The sequence below is a fragment of the Equus asinus genome, chromosome 24 (assembly GCF_041296235.1).
Source record: "Equus asinus isolate D_3611 breed Donkey chromosome 24, EquAss-T2T_v2, whole genome shotgun sequence".
NCBI lineage: Eukaryota > Metazoa > Chordata > Mammalia > Perissodactyla > Equidae > Equus > Equus asinus.
The window spans coordinates 28194858-28213684 of NC_091813.1; the positions used below are offsets into that span (position 1 = coordinate 28194858).

At 38.1% G+C, this 18827-nt stretch overlaps 1 protein-coding gene across 2 annotated transcripts in view; it reads left to right on the forward strand.

Moving 5' to 3' along the window:
• Positions 1-7489, forward strand: part of CASP8AP2 (caspase 8 associated protein 2) — a 42627-nt gene extending 35138 nt beyond the window's left edge. For both annotated transcript variants that reach the window (XM_014866694.3, XM_070496278.1), the window contains exons 8-10: positions 76-3208; positions 4270-4369; positions 5304-7489. In XM_014866694.3, the coding sequence (XP_014722180.2) occupies positions 76-3208; positions 4270-4369; positions 5304-5360 (3290 nt within the window). In that variant the 3' untranslated portion in view covers positions 5361-7489. The remainder of the gene's footprint in view (positions 1-75; positions 3209-4269; positions 4370-5303) is intronic.
• The last annotated feature ends 11338 nt before the right edge of the window (positions 7490-18827 follow it).

Here is an 18827-nt window from a genome sequence, read left to right on the forward strand (position 1 = left end):
GTATTTTGTATAGAAATGTCAAATGACTAAGACTCAATGATCATATGATTATAATATACTTTCTCACTTCCACAGATGTGTTTCCACCAGATTCAGCTCATTCTACCTCCAAGAGTCAGTCTGATCTCAATAAGGAAAATCAAAAGCCAATTTGCAAATCTGACAGATTTACAGAAGCAGACTCCCTTAAGAATTCATCTTTAGATGAATTAGAAGAAGGAGAAATTATAAGTGACAGTGAAAAATCTAAACCACAAAAAAGTTTTGAAAAAAGTGCCAAACCTAGAGCCTCTGCTGACATGCAGCATACAAAAACTAGCCCAGGAAGTAGGAAAACTGCTGTGCATTTGGATAAAGACAGTAGGAAAACATCTTCTGTAAAGATCCATCAGACCAAAAGCAAATGGAATAAAAGACAAAGTGAATCTAGCAGATCTTCAAAAACAGAGAAGAAAGATAAGACAGTGAGCACTTCGAGCCTGGAAAAAATAGTTCCAATTATTGCTCCACCCTTTTCTGTACGAGAAGTTATGCACATGTTACGAATGATAAGAAAACATGTAAGGAAAAATTATATGAAATTCAAGGTAAAATTTTCATTACTGCAATTTCATAGAATTGTTGAGTCAGCAATTTTGAGTTTCACATCACTGATTAAGCGACTTGACTTATCTAAAATCTCTAAGTCAGTGACTGTTTTGCAGAAGAATCTCTGTGATGTCATAGAATCCAAACTTAAGCAAGTTAAAAAGAATGGCATAGTGGATCGCTTATTTGAACAGCAACTACCAGATATGAAAAAAAAATTGTGGAAATTTGTCGATGAGCAACTTGATTATTTGTTTGCAAAGCTTAAGAAAATCTTAGTAAAGTTTTGTGATTCTGTAAACTTCGGTAGCGACAGTGACGAAGGCAAACTTGAAAAGAGAAATAAAGAGAAATCACAATATTTAAATTGTCGGAAGGGGAATGTGGACAGCTCCAGCAAAGAAATACTGAAAGAGAAATCCCCCACATCAGAAGGTTCTGTTTATTATAGGTCCTTGGTGGGATGTAAAAAATCTGAGGAAAAACATCAAGACCAAAATTGTTCCAATATTAACACAGTGAAGTATGACATTAAAAAAAGTTTTAACAGTTGCTTTGATAATATTAAGAACTCTCAATCAGAAGAGCACTCCTTAGAACTAAACTGCCTGAGCGCCCCAAAGCCGGGAAAAATAGAAGGAAGCACCGTGGAGGATGCACAGACGTCCCAGCATGCAGCTTTGAAGCCAGAACGCAGTTTTGAGATTCTTACTGAACAGCAAGCATCTAGCCTTACTTTTAATTTAGTCAGTGATGCACAGATGGGTGAAATATTTAAAAGTTTGTTGCAAGGTTCTGATCTTTTGGACACCAGTGTTAACTGTAATGAAAAAAGTGAGTGGGAGTTAAAGACGCCAGAAAAGCAGCTGCTAGACAGTCTTAAGTGTGAATCTATACCAGCATGTACAACGGAAGAGCTAGTTTCAGGAGTGGTTTCTCCATGTCCTAAAATGATTAGCGATGATAATTGGTCATTATTATCATCTGAGAAAGCTCCATCTCTGTCTTCAGGGCTCTCATTGCCAGTTCATCCTGATGTGCTGGATGAAAGTTGCATGTTTGAAGTGTCCACTAACATAGCTTTAAGTAAAGATAATGTATGTAGTTCAGAAAAGAGCAAGCCCTGCATTTCTTCCATACTTCTTGAAGATCTAGCAGTCTCTTTAACAGTACCATCACCTCTGAAATCAGATGGTCATCTCAGTTTCTTAAAGCCAGAAGTATTGTCTACTTCAACTCCTGAGGAAGTTATTAGTGCACATTTCAGTGAAGATGCCTTACTTGAGGAAGAGGATGCATCTGAACAAGATATTCATTTAGCTCTGGAGTCTGATAATTCAAGCAGTAAATCAAGTTGTTCTTCATCATGGACAAGCCGGTCTGTTGTTCCAGGCTTTCAGTACCACCCTAATCTACCCATGCATGCTGTCATAATGGAAAAGTCCAATGACCACTTCATTGTGAAAATACGACGTGCAGCACCATCTACCTCCCCTAATCTTAAACAGAATATGGTGGCTGATGAATCATTGGCATCTTTGCCTAGAGTGGAAAAGGAAGCTGATGAAGCAGCAGAGAAAGAATATACTTCCTGTCAGAATAGAGTTTTTAAACCTGTGGAGGAATTGCAAAATTCCAACAAACATGTTGATAGCAGTAAATCAGCTCAAGAAGAAGAGGACTGTGTGATACAAACACAGGTTCCTGATATATACGAATTCCTTAAAGATGCTTCAGGTAAAGTGGGTCATAGTAATGAAGTGGCTGATGAATGTTTCAAGTTGCATCATGAATGGGAACCAAAAGTGCCTGAAAGTGTTGAAGAATTGCCTCCAGTGGAAGAAATCCCACATTCTGTCGAGGATCATCTTCCAAACACATATATAGACCTCACAAAAGATCCGGTCACTGAGACCAAAAACTTGGGGGAATTTATAGAAGTAACAGTTTTAAATATTGATCAGTTTGGCTGTTCTGGAGGCAATTTGGATCAAAATGCTCCAATATTAGACAATATGCAGCCTGATACTGTGGGTGCCTTTATTGATTTGACACAAGATGTTTCAAGCGAGAGTAAAAATGAAGGTAACTGTCCTGCTTTAGCAGTTGAAGGCTTAGGGTGTCAGGTGATATGTGTGGATGAAGATAACTGTAAGGAAGAAAAGGTGCAAGTGGCAAACAGACCTTTGGAATGTGTTGTTGAGGAAGCCTATATCGATTTGACCTCGGAATCTCCCAGTTCATGTGAAGTAAAACAGGATGATGTAAAGTCAGAGCCAGCACCAAATTCCCATAGTTCAGAGGTGCCTGGGGCTTTGGATAATGCTCAGAAAAAGAGAAAAAACCTTTCTGATCTAAATCATTCTCAGAAAAAACAGAGAAAGGAAACAGACTTAACTAGTAGGGAAAAGACTAAAAAAATTACCCAAGATTCTGGTGAGAATGGTGAAGCTCACCGAAAGAAAGCCAATAAAAAAAAGGCCCCTGCAGTGACTCAAGATTCCTCATTAAAGGCAAGCCCAGGGATTAAGGAGCCATCAGCAGCATCTGCCACTTCTACAGGCCTTTCTGCAAAGAATGTTATTAAAAAGAAGGGAGAAATTATAGTTTCATGGACAAGGTAAGAATCTTGTGAGACCTTTAAATCACCGGGAAATTTTGAGAGGCCAGAAATCTGTTCTGCTGTGTCATCAGTTTTTTCTATCCTAAAATAAGGAAAGTGATGACTGACTTCAAAAGTGGCCAAAGTTGGTAGAAAATACTTCCTAAGGTACAGTCCTGCTGCACTGTAGAACCATCTAGAGCAGTGTCTCCTAACCAGGGATGTGCGTTAGCACCATGGACAGAAATTTTCATTGCGTTTTAACTTCATCTTTTTCAGTTAAAAAGAATTCTTTCGTTTGTAAGGAGCTGGTGTAAGCACATTTTTGAAAGAAGGAATGACAGGTGGTAAAATAGGCCAAAATGTGTGAGCATTTGTAATTTGAGTTTTCCCTTAAAAGTTTCAAAAAACTTTCATAAGTAGGTTATACTTTTGACTTTCTGTGAACTTCTTAAGAAACACAGATTTAAAGACCCCATTTCAGATGTCAAGGTAACCACAGTTGTGAACCATTGGGTTAGAGGGCCATCATCTCCAGACTTGACTAGAAAGCGTAATGAGGGAAGCTGGATTTTTTTTAAATTGGTGATCAGTTTTGTTTAATATCGCAGTCCTCTTTGCCTTCATTTCAGGTAAATTGCAGATGGCAGACTAGAATCAGAGATTGTAATAGCACACGTTGGTTCAGACATGTAGAGAAAGCAGAGGTCTGGGGTTAGAAGGTCTGGATTCTATTTTACTTTTGGTTCTTCTGCTTCTTAAGTCTGTGATCATGTTTGGGTCCTAATTTTTGAAGTACTACACACATTAAAAGTAGAATTCTAAAAGCTTTAATTTTGTCATTAGAAAAATAATATGTTTGTTTTAGAAAATTTGGGAATATATATGAGTTCAAAGATTAAAAGTCATCCATAATCTTATTTCTCAAAGATAACTATTGTCCATTTTTGGTATGTACTTTTTTTTTTCCCATGGATTTTAATAAAAATGTCACCAATTGGTGGGCATTTAGGCAGTGGAATTTTTGTTACCTGTCTGCTCTAATTTACAAAAACTAAATCCTATTTTTCCCCCTTCAGAAATGATGACCGGGAAATTTTACTGGAGTGTCAGAAAAGAGGGCCATCATTGAAAACATTTTCTTATTTAGCTGCCAAGTTGAATAAAAATCCATATCAGGTAACTACCCAATTTTTATATCTCTATAGTTTCATAGATGTTACTACTCTAAATACTTAGATTTAATTTTTAGCATGTTTAAAATGTGACATATTGGGGGGGGCTGGCCCCGTGGCCGAGTGGTTAAGCTCGTGCGCTCCGCTGCAGGCGGCCCAGTGTTTCGTCGGTTCGAATCCTGGGCGCGGACATGGCACTGCTCGTCAGACCACGCTGAGGCAGCGTCCCACATGCCACAACTAGAGGAACCCACAACGAAGAATACACAACTATGTACCGGGGGGCTTTGGGGAGAAAAAGGAAAAAATAAAATCTATAAAAAATGTGACATATTGGGGCCAGCCCGGTGGCGCAGCAGTTAAGTGTGCACATTCCACTTCTCGGTGGCCTGGGGTTCACCAGTTCAGATCCCGGGTGAGGACATGGCGCTGCTCATCAAGCCATGCTGTGGTAGGCGTCCCACATATAAAGTAGAGGAAAATGGGCACGGATGTTAGCTCAGGGCCAGGCTTCCTCAGCAAAAAGAGGAGGATTGGCAGCAGTTAGCTAATTAGCTAATTAGCAGGGCTAATCTTCCTCAAATAAAAAAAATAAAATAAAATGTGACATATTATTAGCCAACTTCTTAAAACTATAATTCTTCATGTAAGACTGTTAAAAATTTGATGATTGTGGAAGAAGTTTATAACAATCCTAATTTTCTTTTCTGTTGCCTTACCATTTACTTAATTGATCTCAAGCAATTTTGTAATCATATTTGCTTAAGAAAGGTTAATGTTGAAAAGTTAAACTAGCAGATATTTCATTTTTCTAAACATTACTTCATCTCGTTATTGAGAGTAACTTTCTCTGTCTTCAGATGTTTTGTGAAAATATTCATCAAAGATAAAAATAATATTGAAGTATTTATAACGAACCCTCATTTAACATTTTTCAGGTCTCAGAAAGATTCCAGCAGCTAATGAAGCTCTTTGAAAAGTCAAAATGCAGGTAGTTAATGGTTACACTACAGGAGACTAGTAAAGTAAATGGTTGACACTGTAACCGTGCAGTTGATGGCCTGTTAGTCATTGAAGATGTCAGTAGTGGGTGAGAGACATCCACTTGAGTTCCTGCTTCAGTCACAGGTTGGAGGATGTTGCTCGTGCAGGCTTCTCAGGCCACCTCATCCACAGGAGCACGCTCAGAGGGAAGCCTGCTGCCGTTCAGATCAGCAGGGCATCTCTCCTCATCTCTCAGATTGCTGATGTGTCCAAGGTCGGGGGAAATGCATTTGATGGTTGATGGGAAATTTTTTGTAGATGAAGAAGAATAAAACATTCTTGAATAGCAGTATGTTTCATAGGCAGTGAAGTCTGTGCAGTGATTGTAATTTAATATTATTCACATTTTTAATTAGGAGTGCTAAAATACTTTAAAATACAAAACGTGCATTCATAAACGTGAAATCCATTGTCATCTGAATAGATGACGTGATTTGCCATGTTAAATTATTAATAATGTTCACAGACATGTTTCCTCAGTTTCTTTAAGCCATTCCTATACAGGTTTATTAAGGCAATAGTATTTATCAGCAGGTTTTTTCCTGTAAGATTTGAACCAATTGCTTAAACATTTTGGACTTTTACGGAAGGAAAATTGTAATGCTGTTTCACGTCATTATTTTTCATTTGATTTGTGGTCATAATTATTTGAATGCTAAACAGCCAATTTTAAATTAAGTTCAAATTACATCTGAATACAAATCATGTTTGGACATAGATCTCAGTATGAAGAGTTCTGAATATTTGAGTTATAAATCTGTTTCTAGACCCAATGTAAATTACTGTCTTTAAATAATCTGTTAATTTCAGTTTGCTAATGAGATTTTCAGAAGATATTTAGTATTTTACTGTGAAGTTAAAATTCTATTTATGTAATTCACAATGTAAGATTGAATAATGGGGAGTTTGAAGAAAAAGCTTATTCTGAAGAACTTCTAAAAAAATAGTTTAAGACAAAAATGGCCTGATTATTTTTTAGATTCATTGTGTTTTAAAATTTTCACTGCCTTGAGGAAATTAAACTGAAATTTTTGTTTTAACTGAATGTTATCTTGAAATATGACTTCCATTGTCTTGTGAAGATAATGTACATTCATGAAGGAATTAACTTGTATTTGGAAGTGATGCTTATTAGTTTGAAATTTCCAAATTTCATTACACATCTGAAATTTTTTAATGGATTTGATATTTGAGATTGTATTTGTTTGCATGATAGCACAAATAATGGGTTATTTCATTCCTAGCTTGCTTCCTGAGTTTTTTCCTCCAAGAACTATAGTCTCATTAAATTCTTGTCAAAGTCAGAGTATAACAATAAAGTTACCAAACAGATTCTGTAAAAAGCTAGTTCTTTAATACCAAATAACTGCTTACTATCTAAGTAGAACTCGCTTTAAAAGAACAACACTTTATGAAATGGTTGTATCAGAAAAATAGAATCATAACTTTAGCATTTTCTTACATTGCAGATAAGTTGCTGAATTCCTTGGGATCTTAATTGATATTGCATACTACACAGAAGCTCGGAATTCCTCATGTTTTAAATGGGGAAGTAGAGGGCAGTTTTATGACATATTTGATTACTAGATAATAATTACATTTGTTGTTACTTGTTGATTCTTTAATTTCAAGTCAGCATGTTCAGTGTTCCAGTCATCAGTCTGATTTGCTTACCTGTTATTGGTCAAGAATTTTATTTTCAGACAGGTTAAAACTTGTTATTAAGATAAAAGCAACAAGTATATAATATTGAAACCTTAGTTTTGATATTTCAAAGACATGACTTTCTTTTCTAGATTTTTAAAGATAGTTTTGTAGCATTTTTAGTTTGTTTTCATTTTTATTTGCTTTTCTAATTGCCTCTCCTGATTTGGTAAATTGTAAAATAATTTAAATAGTGTATCTGTAAATATGTATAATTGTAATGATGTAAAATACTTTGTGTATGTGTGTTTGTGTGTATACACACACATAAATGGCTTTGCCTAGCCAAGGGTTTTTTTATCTGTATAAAACTTTTTGTATAAAATTTGCTTTCAATACCAGTAATGTATAAATAAAACCACGTAAAGTTCTGTTATATTTTGATTAGAATATTTCTTTTAGTGTGTGTAGATAATAATTAAAAGAAAAAAAAAGATAAAACTCCCAGGGGATGCGGGGGGCTATTTTGAAGTGGTTCTTGGTGGGGATGTGGCTGGCTGAATGTCTGTGAGTAGATTCATTAGAGAAAATCAGTTGCCTTTGCCTGCTTTCTCACAGCAGGTACTAGTACAGTGGACCAGAGGTCTGCTACAGCTGTCCTCCCAGATAAAGATAAAATCAGGGCAGCACAAAAGCCCTTTCGGGTGAAGATTTGGGGAAAACAGGGAATGATTGACTAGCTTTCGCATTATTTGTTCACCCTTCCCCTTCCAGACTCATAGGACTGGTGGGTTACAATCTAGGCCCTGGACTCTAGGAAGTGCCTTAGGAAACTGCCGTTTCTCCCGTGGCGTCTGAAGGGGAAGCCCTGATCTGAAGCATTACTTGGCAGATGACAAACTGAAATAATTAACTGTGGTTTTTGGAGTGTTGAGGCTGTCCACCGTAGCACTTTTCTTCTTTTGTCTGTTTGAACCCCAACATAGCCCAGAGGGCTAGCCCTCAGCCCTTCCCCAGTACATTCTATCCTCACTCAGAAGTGCCCATACTACCATGTAAATGAGTTCACAAGCCAAAGTAAAGTGATACCTAAGAGATGCCACTGGTTCAGAAGAAAACAACAAACTGGGTTGCATAAGACCGTCAGAATCTTAAATAAAGCCAATAAACATTGAAAGAAAAAAGGGAAGATTTTAGCAATGTGATACAAGAATAAGAAATAACCAAGTAGACATATAAAAAACATTTAAAATAAAGAACAATAAAATGGAGTAAAAATAGAATGGATGCCTGAAGAATGAATTAGTGAGTTGGAAAATCAGATTGAGAAACTCCCAGAAGGAAACAATAACAACAAAGAGATAAATAGAATATACAAATGCAGATTTAAGTGAGATAAGGGATAGAAGTAGATGTACCAACATTCAGGTAACAAAAAGAGGTCCAGAAGAAGAAAATATTTGAGGATTGAAAGGGCCATTGAGGGCAAAACAAGAAAGAGAAGGAATTACCCATATCTAGACACATACTGAAATATAATGAGAAAAATCTTTCTAGCTTTTAGACAGTAAATCATTGTGTGAAGAAATGGAATCAGATTGACCTCAGTGTTTTCAAGAGCAATACTGGCTGTAAGAAATCAATATTTTTAAAGTACTGGATCTAAAATTTTACATCCATTTAAATTGTTATTCAAATATGAGGGCTTAATAAAAAGTAAGATTTACCACTCAGGGGCCGGCCCCATGGCTCAGTGGTTAAGTTCGCACGCTCTGCTGCGCTGGCCCAGGGTACTGGTTCGGATCCTGGGCGAGGACATGGCACCGCTTGTCAGGCCACGTTGAGGCGATGTCCCACATGCCACAACTAGAAGGACCCACAACTAAAATATACACTATGTACTGGTGGGATTTGGGGAGAAAAAGCAGGAAAAAAAAATTGGCAACGGTTGTTAGGTGCCAATCTTAAAAAAAAAAGATTTACCACTCAAAGATCCACATTGTAAATATTTTTGGAGAAAATACTCAACAAAAACAAGTCCAGGAGATATTTCAAGAGCTAGGGTGTAAGAGTGGTCAGATATGTTGGTAAAGTTTGCTTAGGGGGAGAAAGGTGTAAAAGGAACTCTATGCGTAATAAGCCAGAATTAATTTTAGACAATATCAGCATGATGGAGATCAAGGGGAGGTAAGAATGTTACAGTTCTTGCTTTGTTAGGATGAAGATATGGATATAAAAATGTCGAACTTTTAAAATTGAAGTATATCACAAAAGAAGTATCTCAGTAAATTTTCACAAGGTGAACATTTGTATAACACCATCCAGGCCAAGAACGAGAACTTTGCCAGCCCCTAGAGAGCCCCTGTCCTATTCCTAGTTAGAATCTCCCCTCCTCCTAGAGATTAACACTATTGCTGATGTTACCATAGGTTAGTTTTGCCTGTTTTTCAATTTTCAAATGGAATCATACATCGTAGGTACTCTTATTTGACTTCTTTTGCTCAGAATTATGTTTGTGAGATTCACCCATTTAAGTTGTTTCCAGTTTGGGGTTATTTAAATACTGCTGATGTGAACACTGTGGAAATGGTTTTTGCTGCACGTGTGGACACATTTGTGTTGGATTTATACCTAGGAGTGAAGCTTTAGCAAATACTGCCAAACAGGTTTCCTAAGTGCTTTTATCAATTTGCACGCCCACAGTAGTCTATGTGCGTTTCTTCACACGCTCTCTAACACTTAGTATTTTCGGTCTTTAATCTTAGCCTTTCTGGTGGAGGTGTATTGATATCTGTTGAATGTTTGTTGACCATTTGAATATCCCCTTTTTGTAAAGTCCCTGTTCAAGTCTCTGACTTATTTTTCTTATTAATTTGTAGCAATTATTTATATAATCGATATGAGCCCTTTCTTAATTCTATATGCAGAAATACGTTCTCCCGCTTTGCAGTTTGCCTTTTACTTTGTCACGTATATCTTTTGATGATCAGACATTCCTTTTTTTTTTCCTGCTTTTTCTCCCCAAATCCCCCCAGTACATAGTTGTATATTGTAGTTGTGGCTCCTTCTAGTTGTGGCATGTGGGACATCACCTCTACATGGTCTGGTGAGCGGTGCCATGTCTGTGCCCAGGATCCAAACCAGGGAAACCCTGGGCCGCTGAAGCAGAGCGCGCAAACTTAACCATTCGGCCACAGGGCCGGCCCCTGGATGTTCTTAATTTTAATGAAGATTTAATTTATCATTCTTTTCATGTATGGTAGTACCTGTTGAAGATATCTTTCCTGACTCCAAAAGGATGAAAATATTTTCTTATGTTGTTATCTAGAAGCTTTGTTGTTTTACCTCGCACATTTACATTTACAGTTCACTAAGAATTCATTTTTTTTTGTAGGATGTAAAGTAGAGGGTAATTTTAATTTTGTAAAATCATCTCAGTGACCAAGTCCCCTTCGTAGTAAAGACTGTCCATACCCCACTGCTCTTCAGTGCCTGTATATGCATGAGTTTCTTTCTGCAATCTCTATTCTGTTTATTAGTCTATTTGTCTACTCTTGCAGCCATATTATCACTCTCGATTATTGTAGCTTTAAATAAGTCTTGATATACAGTAGGCAAGTCCTGTCACCTTTTTCTTTCTTCACCACTGTTCATGGGTATATTTGAGCTTTTACATTTCCATGTACATTTTAGGATCAGCTTATCAAGGTCTGCAGAAAACCTGTTGGGATTTTTGACTGAGCTCACATTGAATCTATGGGTCAATTAATTTGGGGAAAATTGACATCTTTACAATGTTGAATTTTCCAAACCTTGAGCATGGTACATCCCACCATTTATTTAAGTTAATTTATTTAAATAATATTTATGTGTGTGTGTAAGTCTTGCATATTTTTCATTGGATTTATCTTAGATATTTGATAGTATTTGATCCTATAGTAAATGATTTCTTTTTCTGTTTGGCATGCAGAAATACACTTGACTTTATATCTAGAAACTTGCTGAACTATCATATATACGCTAAAAATTTATGTGTAGATTCTTTTGAATTTTCTGTACAAAATCATAGTTTTATTTCTTCCTTTGTAATCTTTAAACTCTTTTTTTTTTTTTTTACATTTTTTGCACTTGGCTAGGGCCTCCAATATAATAATGATTAGAATTGATAATAGCGAACTTTCTTGGCTTATTCCTGATCTCAGAGAGAAAGCTTTTAGTATTTTATCATCATGCTTTTTCCTGTAAATTTTTTTAAATGGATACTCTATCAGATTAGGCAACTTTCCTCTATTCCTGGTTTTCTAAGAGCTTTTTTAAAAAGTCATTAATGGATGTTTATTCTTATTAAAATTTTCTCCCTTTATTTTGTAAATGTAGTGAATTAAATTTATTGGAGTATAGTTGACATACAATATTATATTAGTTTCAAGTGTACAACATAGTGATTCAACATTTGTTTACATTACAAAATGATCACCTTCATAAAACTAGTAATAATCTGTCATCAAACAAAGTTATTACAATATTGTTGACTATATTCCCTATGCTGTACATTACATCCTCGTGATGTTTATTTTATGACTGGAAATTTGTACCTCTTAATCTCCTTCACTTCTTCCACCCATCCCCCATTCCCCTCCACTGTAGCAATCACTGATTTGTTCTTTGTATTATGAGTCTGTTTCTGTTTTGTTTTTTTAGATTCCACATATAAGTGAAATCATAAGGTATTGTTCTTTCTCTGGCTTATTTCGTTTTGCATAATACCCTCTAGATCCATCTATGTTGTCACAAATGGCAGAATTTCGTTCTTTTTTTATGGCTCGTATTCCAATGTATGTATACACCACATCTTCTTTATCCATTCATCTACCAATGGACACTTAGGTTGCTTCCGCATCTTGACTATTGTAAATAATGCTGCAGTGAACATAGGGGGTGCATATGTCTTTTTGAATTAGTATTTTTGTTTTCTTCGGATAAATACCTGGAAGTGGTATTGCTGGATCATATGGTAGTTCTATTTTTAATATTTTGAGAAACCTCCATACTGTTTTTCACAGTGGTCGCACCAATTTACATTCTCACCAACAGTGCATGAGAGTTCCCTTTTTTCCACATCTGTGCCAACATTTCTCTCTTGCTTTTTTTCTTTGTTTTTTTGTTTTGTTTTTTTGAAGAAGATTAGCCCTGAGCTAACTACTGCCAATCCTCCTCTTTTTGCTGAGGAAGACGCCCTGAGCTAACATCCGTGCCCATCTTCCTCTACTTTATATGTGGCACGCCTACCACAGCATGGCTTGCCAAGCGGTGTCATGTCTGCACCCGGGATTCGAACCAGCAAACCCCGGGCTGCCGAAGTGGAACGTGGGAGCTTAACCACTGTGCCACCGGGCTGGCCCCTCTTGTTTTCATTTTTAAAGATTTTATTTTTTCCTTTTTCTCCCCAAAGCCCCCCAGTACATAGTTGTATATTCTTCATTGTGGGTCCTTCTAGTTGTGGCATGTGGGACACCACTTCAGCATGGTTTGATGAGCAGTGCCATGTCCGCGCCCAGGATTCGAACCAATGAAACACTGGGCCGCCTGCAGCCGAGCGTGCAAACTTAACCCATGGGGCCAGCCCCTTGTTTTTTTGATGATAGCCATTTTAACAGGTATGAGGTGATATCTCATTGTGGGTTTTTTGTTTTGTTTTGTTTTTTGAGGAGGATTAGCCCTAACATCTGCTGCCTACCCTCCTCTTTTTGCTGAGGAAGACTGGCCCTGAGCTAACATCCGTGCCCATCTTCCTCTACTTTATACGTGGGTTGCCTACCATAGCATGGCTTTTGCCATGCGGTGCCATGTCTGCACCCGGGATCCGAATCGGTGAACCCCAGGCAGTCGAGAAGCAGAACGTGCGAACTTAACTGCTGTGCCACCGGGCCGGCCCCTCATTGTGGTTTTGATGTGCATTTCTCTGATGGTTAGTGATGTTGAGCATCTTTTCATGTTCCTCTTGGTCATCTGTATGTCTGAGAAAATGTCCATTTCAAAGTCCTTTGCCCATTTTTTAATCTGATTTTTTTTTGAGTTGTATGAGTTCTTTATATATTTTGGATATTAATCCAGTATTGGATATATCATTTGCAAATATATTCTCCCAAATATATTCTCTCAGTAGGTCTCCTGTTCATTTTGTTGATGATTTCCTTTGCTGTGCGAAAGCTTTTTAGTTTGATGTGGTCCCAATTGTTTATTTATTTTATTTTTTTTAAAGATTTTTAATTTTTTTTCTTTTTCTCCCCATAGCCCCCCAGTACATAGTTGTATATTCTTTGTTGTGGGTCCTTCTAGTTGTGGCATGTGGGACGCTGCCTCAGCGTGGTTTGATGAGCAGTGCCATGTCCGCGCCCAGGATTCGAACCAACGAAACACTGGGCCGCCTGCAGCGGAGCGCGCGAACTTAACCACTAAGCCACGGGGCCAGCCCCCTTATTTTATTTTTAAAAAAATTTTATTTTTCCTTTTTTCTCCCCAAAGCCCCCCGGTACATAGTTGTGTATTTTTAGTCGTGTGTCCTTCTAGTTGTGGCATGTGGGATGCTGCCTCAGCGTGGCTTGATGAGCGGTGCCATGTCCGTGCCTGGGATCCGAACCGGCGAAACCCTGGGCCACTGAAGCAGAGCGCATGATCTTAACCACTTGGCCACGGGACCAGCCCCTAAACCAAGGGTTTCCCAATTGTTTATTTTTGATTTTTTTCCCTTGTCTGAGGAGACATATCTAAGCAAGTATTGCTAAGACTGATGTCAAAGAGTGTATTACCTATGTTTTCTTTTGGGAGTTTTACATTGATTTTTTTAATGTTAAACAAACTTTGTAGTCTCAGAATAAACCTAACTTGAATGTGATCTCTTATAGCCTCTTTATATAATGTTAGATTTGGTTTACTGTTTAGAATATTCTGCATCTATTTTTTTTTTGAGATTGACCTCAAAATTTTATTTCTTAATAATGTCTTGTCAAGTTTTGGTAACCCGGTTATTATACTGGTTTCATAAAATGCATTGCAAAGAGTCCCCCTTTTTCTGTTCTCTGTGAGAGTTACATGATGAGATCGTGAAAGACATGTACATAAACCTACTGCTAAACTTTTTTTTGCTGTGAAATGAGTTTCTTGAATAGAAAATGTGTGGATCACCATAATGGTGAATAGATATTCCATAAGACCCTTCTTAGGGAATACATAACTCCCAGCAAGAAAAAATTGCCCCCCACTCTGTAGATAGTCAGTCTGATGTGATAAACCTGCTACTAAGTAGTTGGCTAATCCATATTTGAACTCAACTTTGACTTTGTGATTGACAGGTTAAGACTTACACAATGGAGATACCCAGATGAGCTGCAGTGAGGGCAAATCCATGTTGTTGAGCCCATACAAAGTTTTCTTTCTTGCCACATGGCCATTTTGTACGTGGGTCCATTGGACAAACATTAGGTTTGCAAAGGAAAGAGACTGACATTTTTAGAATGTATTATCTTGTCCATCTCATCACTGAAGTCCTCTTCTGAAGTAGATACCTTTGGTGAACATTCATGTGAGACACAAGTATCTTCACTCTTTGTGTCCAATTTTAGAAGTCCATTCACATTACTTCTTCCCTAGACTTTGTCATATTTCCAGTTGTGTTCTTTCCATGTCTATCTAGCCAAACCTCTACCCACTGTCCTTGAATAGATTCTACTTTTGGCCCATTCTCACTCCAAGTGAAGGAAATAACTATATATATTTTTCAAAGTTCTACCTCCCCACTCCGCCACCTCCCCAACCCCCTGGGGAGAATTTCTCTTCCTCATTATCTCCTGATTGGGGTTGTAATATTGCAGCAGTCTGCTTCTGGCTTATGCTAGCATATCATGCAGAAATACCTGGAAACGAGGTGCAAATCTTTTTTCCTCCTGCTTAATTAACGGGAACTTGTTAGGAGACTATAGGTATGGATTGAATGAGAGGAGAAGCAGGTGCAGTATCACGTTTTTGTTTTTTTGGTTTTTTTCCATGAGAAAGAGTGGTCCTGAGCTAACATCTGTTGCCAGTCTTCCTCTTTTTTACTTGAGGAAGATTGTCACTGAACTAACATCTGTGACAGTCATCCTCTATTTTTTGTGTGTGGGATGCCACCACAGCATGGCTTGATGAGCAGTGCATAGGTCCGCACCTGGGATCTGAACCCGCAAACCCCGGGCCACTGAAGCAGAGTGCATGAACTTAACGACTAAGCCAGCAGGCTAACCCCAATATTACATATTAAAGGAGTCTGAGCCACCTGCTCATGCAACTTGTATCTTCCCGACCTGCTTCAGCCTGGTTTTTTACATCACATTTCCTGTTTCTCATGAATTGCTGCTTTGTGTGCCCAACTTTGTGTTTGGGTGGTTTGGATAACATTTGGTTAACTCTGGGCAGCTCATGTCCCCTGGTCACTTGATGTCCTATGGTCAGGCATTCAGTCTCTAACAGGGCATAGCTTTGCTCCAAAACACTGGAGGTCTGCACTGTGATTCTTTTATTGAAGCTTGCCAGAGACTTTGTGTAACATATTTTTTAGCTATAGTTTATTTGAGTATCATCTGATTTGCTAGGATCATGCACTGCAGCCTGAACTTGCTGCAGAGTCTTTTCTGTCTCTGTTCCCCTGTGAAAACTCACAGCCTTAAAGGTTAATCATTAATTATGTGCTGGGGTAGCACATCAAATGACCTCTAGAATTCACAAAGGCTTATCAAACATTGTGCTTTTCTTTTTTTGGTGGTGGTGGTGGTTTTAGTGCAAAGGACAGCAACTTATCTTTCTCTTTGGAAGATATGGACCTCCAGAAACTTCGCTGAGGTGGCAGGGCCCTTAATTTTTGTGGGGTTTATATCCTACCCTGTGGCTTACATGTCTTATTACTAAACCATCTACAGTACTTGCTATCTCTGTCTCATCAGACCCAATCAGCGTAATGTTGTGGCCCAGTATGATGTTCTGGGGCATGTCAAGACCATGTAGACCTCTGTGGCCCACGTTACGGGAGAAGAGAGGAAAATTGATGTAGCCCTCAGACAAGATGGTAAAATGTATTGTTTCTGTGATCCACTTTGAGTTAATTTTTGTGAAGAGTGTAAGGCCTATGTGTAGATTCATTTTTTTGCATGTGGCTGTCCAGTTGTTCCAGCACCATTTGTTGAAATAATAGCGTTTTTATAAAGTTTAAAAGCAGCTAAAACTAAACATATTGGTAGAGCATACAAATGATATATATATCAATAAAATAAAGCAAATGAATGATAAACACAGGTTCAGGGAGGCAAAGGGGAGGGATAGGGAAGAAGCATCTAGAAAGATATCACTTAACTGTCAGTGTTCTAGTTCTCGGTTTGGTGTGGGTTCATGGATGTTCATTATATTATTAAAGAATAAATTTTTAAAAAGATCTATGCATGGATGAATAATGGCAGTGTGCCGTGAGCCAAGGATTATGATTAATTTGATTCAATGCACTTGAGGTATATTTTTAAAAATATATGTTTAAGTGCCTAAGTCCCGACATTGTGGTAGGAGCCGGTGATAAAAAAATTGTTCATTCTTCCTCTGAAGGAGTTCAGCTTCCTGGGGAGACAAACATTTAACCAACTGTGAGAAGTGATATACTAGTGTTATGAGCACAAAGAGTTGGGGCACCAGAGAGGAAAGTGCTACATGAGCTGATCCTTGAAGGATGCCAAGGCAGAGAGAATTTGAGGAAGGCATAAATTTAGCTTCTTGTGGATAAATTACTTTTTGAATTTAAGTTTTTGTCCAGGTAATACAATAACATGGTTTAAAAATCAAGAATATATAAAAGGTATCATTGTGAGTCTTGCCTCATCCCTGTCTTTGTCTACCCTATTAGGGTGATCGAATATTCATTTCTTATGTACAGTCATGTACTGCATAACGATGTTTTGGTCAATGACGCACCACATGTATCACGGTGGTCCCATGAGATTAGTACCACATAGCCTAGGTGTGTAGCAGGCTGTAGCATCTAGTTTTCTGTGAGTACACTCTGTGATGTTTGCACAACAGCAAAATTGCCTAAGGACACATTTCTCAGAATGTATCCTCATTGTTAAGCGACACATGACTGTACATTTTTAGTATTTCTTTATGCAATTACAAATATGTATTCTTGTGCCTTCCTTTTTCTTACACTAAATGTAACGTACCCTTTAGAATTATGTACCTAGCTATTTTTATTTAATAATACCTGCTGGAGAACGTTCTGAATCAGTACATTTTCTTATTCTTTTATACAGCTGAAAATGTACCACTGCGTGAATGTATCATAGTTATTTAACCACTTCCTTGGTGGGGGGCACGTTGGTGTTTCCTGTCTTCTGCAAATGCAAACAATGGTATAATGAGACACTTTGTACATATCATTTCATACACGTGCATTTCATAGTCCTTAGAATTATCTTTCAGAAAGCACCTAGAAAGTAATGGTAATAGAACTCAAAGATGAGTATTATTAAAAGCTTGAAAATCCTTGCTAGCAAGATTTTAAGAGGCAATTTGTGAAATAAGTGACTCCATCTTTCCAGAAATACTCCGATAATGAAGTCAAATATATTTTCTTGACTCACATAGGATTAAAATATAAAAGGTCTTTGAGAAGTCTTCATTTGTCAAATTCCCTTCCTCACTGAAGCAAAGTGTATGTGATAGGAAAGCATAAAACCGTTCTGTTAAGAAGGACAAATATCGATGGGTCACCCATTAAACCTTAACCTGTAATTGCCAGTTTATGTGTTTTCCTGGTGTATCTTTGGGAAATTCACAATGTTTGGGCTTTCTTTTCCTTATTTGTAAGTGGAGGGATTATTCTAAAACAAGATTTCAAACTGGATTCCTCAGTCAAGTGTTTGGATTGGGAGAAGTAGGGAAGTGCAGTGGGTAAGTCTTGGGTCCTCCAACCCAGCTGGTTTCAACCAGAGTGAATTTTTTTTTTTAAAGATTGGCACCTGAGCTAACAACTGTTGCCAATCCTTTTTTTTTTTTCCTTCCCAAACCCCCCAATACATAGTTGTATATTTTAGTTGTGGGTCCTACTAGTTGTGGCATGTGGGACGCTGCCTCAACATGGCCTGATGAGCAGGGCCATGTCTGCGCCCAGGATCCGAACCAGTGAAACCCTGGGCTGCTGAAGCAGAGCATGCGAGCTTAACCACTTGGCCACAGGGCTGGCCCCTGAATTTTTTTTTTGCTGAAGAAGTTTGGCCCTGAGCTAACATCTGTTGTCAATCTTCCTCTTTTTGCTTGACGAATATTTGCCCTGAGTTAACATCTGTGACAATCTTCCTTTACTTTGTATGTGGGTAGCTGCCACAGCATGGCTGTCGATGAGCAGTGTAGGTCTGTGCCCAGGAACCAAACCTGGGCCACTGAAGCAGAGCATGCCAAACTTAACCACTAGGCCGTGGGGCCGGCCCCCAGGGTGATTGTTTTTATCTGTTTTATATGTTGGAAATCCTAACACAATTGTTTGAGTTAAGATTCTGCTGCTAGGGGCTGGCCCCATGGCCGAGTGGTTAAGTTCGTGCGCTCCGCTGCAGGCGGCCCAGTGTTTCGTTAGTTCGAATCCTGGGCACGGACATGGCACTACTCATCGGACCACGCTGAGGCAGCGTCCCACATGCCACAACCAGAAGGATCCACAACGAAGAATACACAACTATGTACCAGGGGGCTTTGGGGAGAAAAAG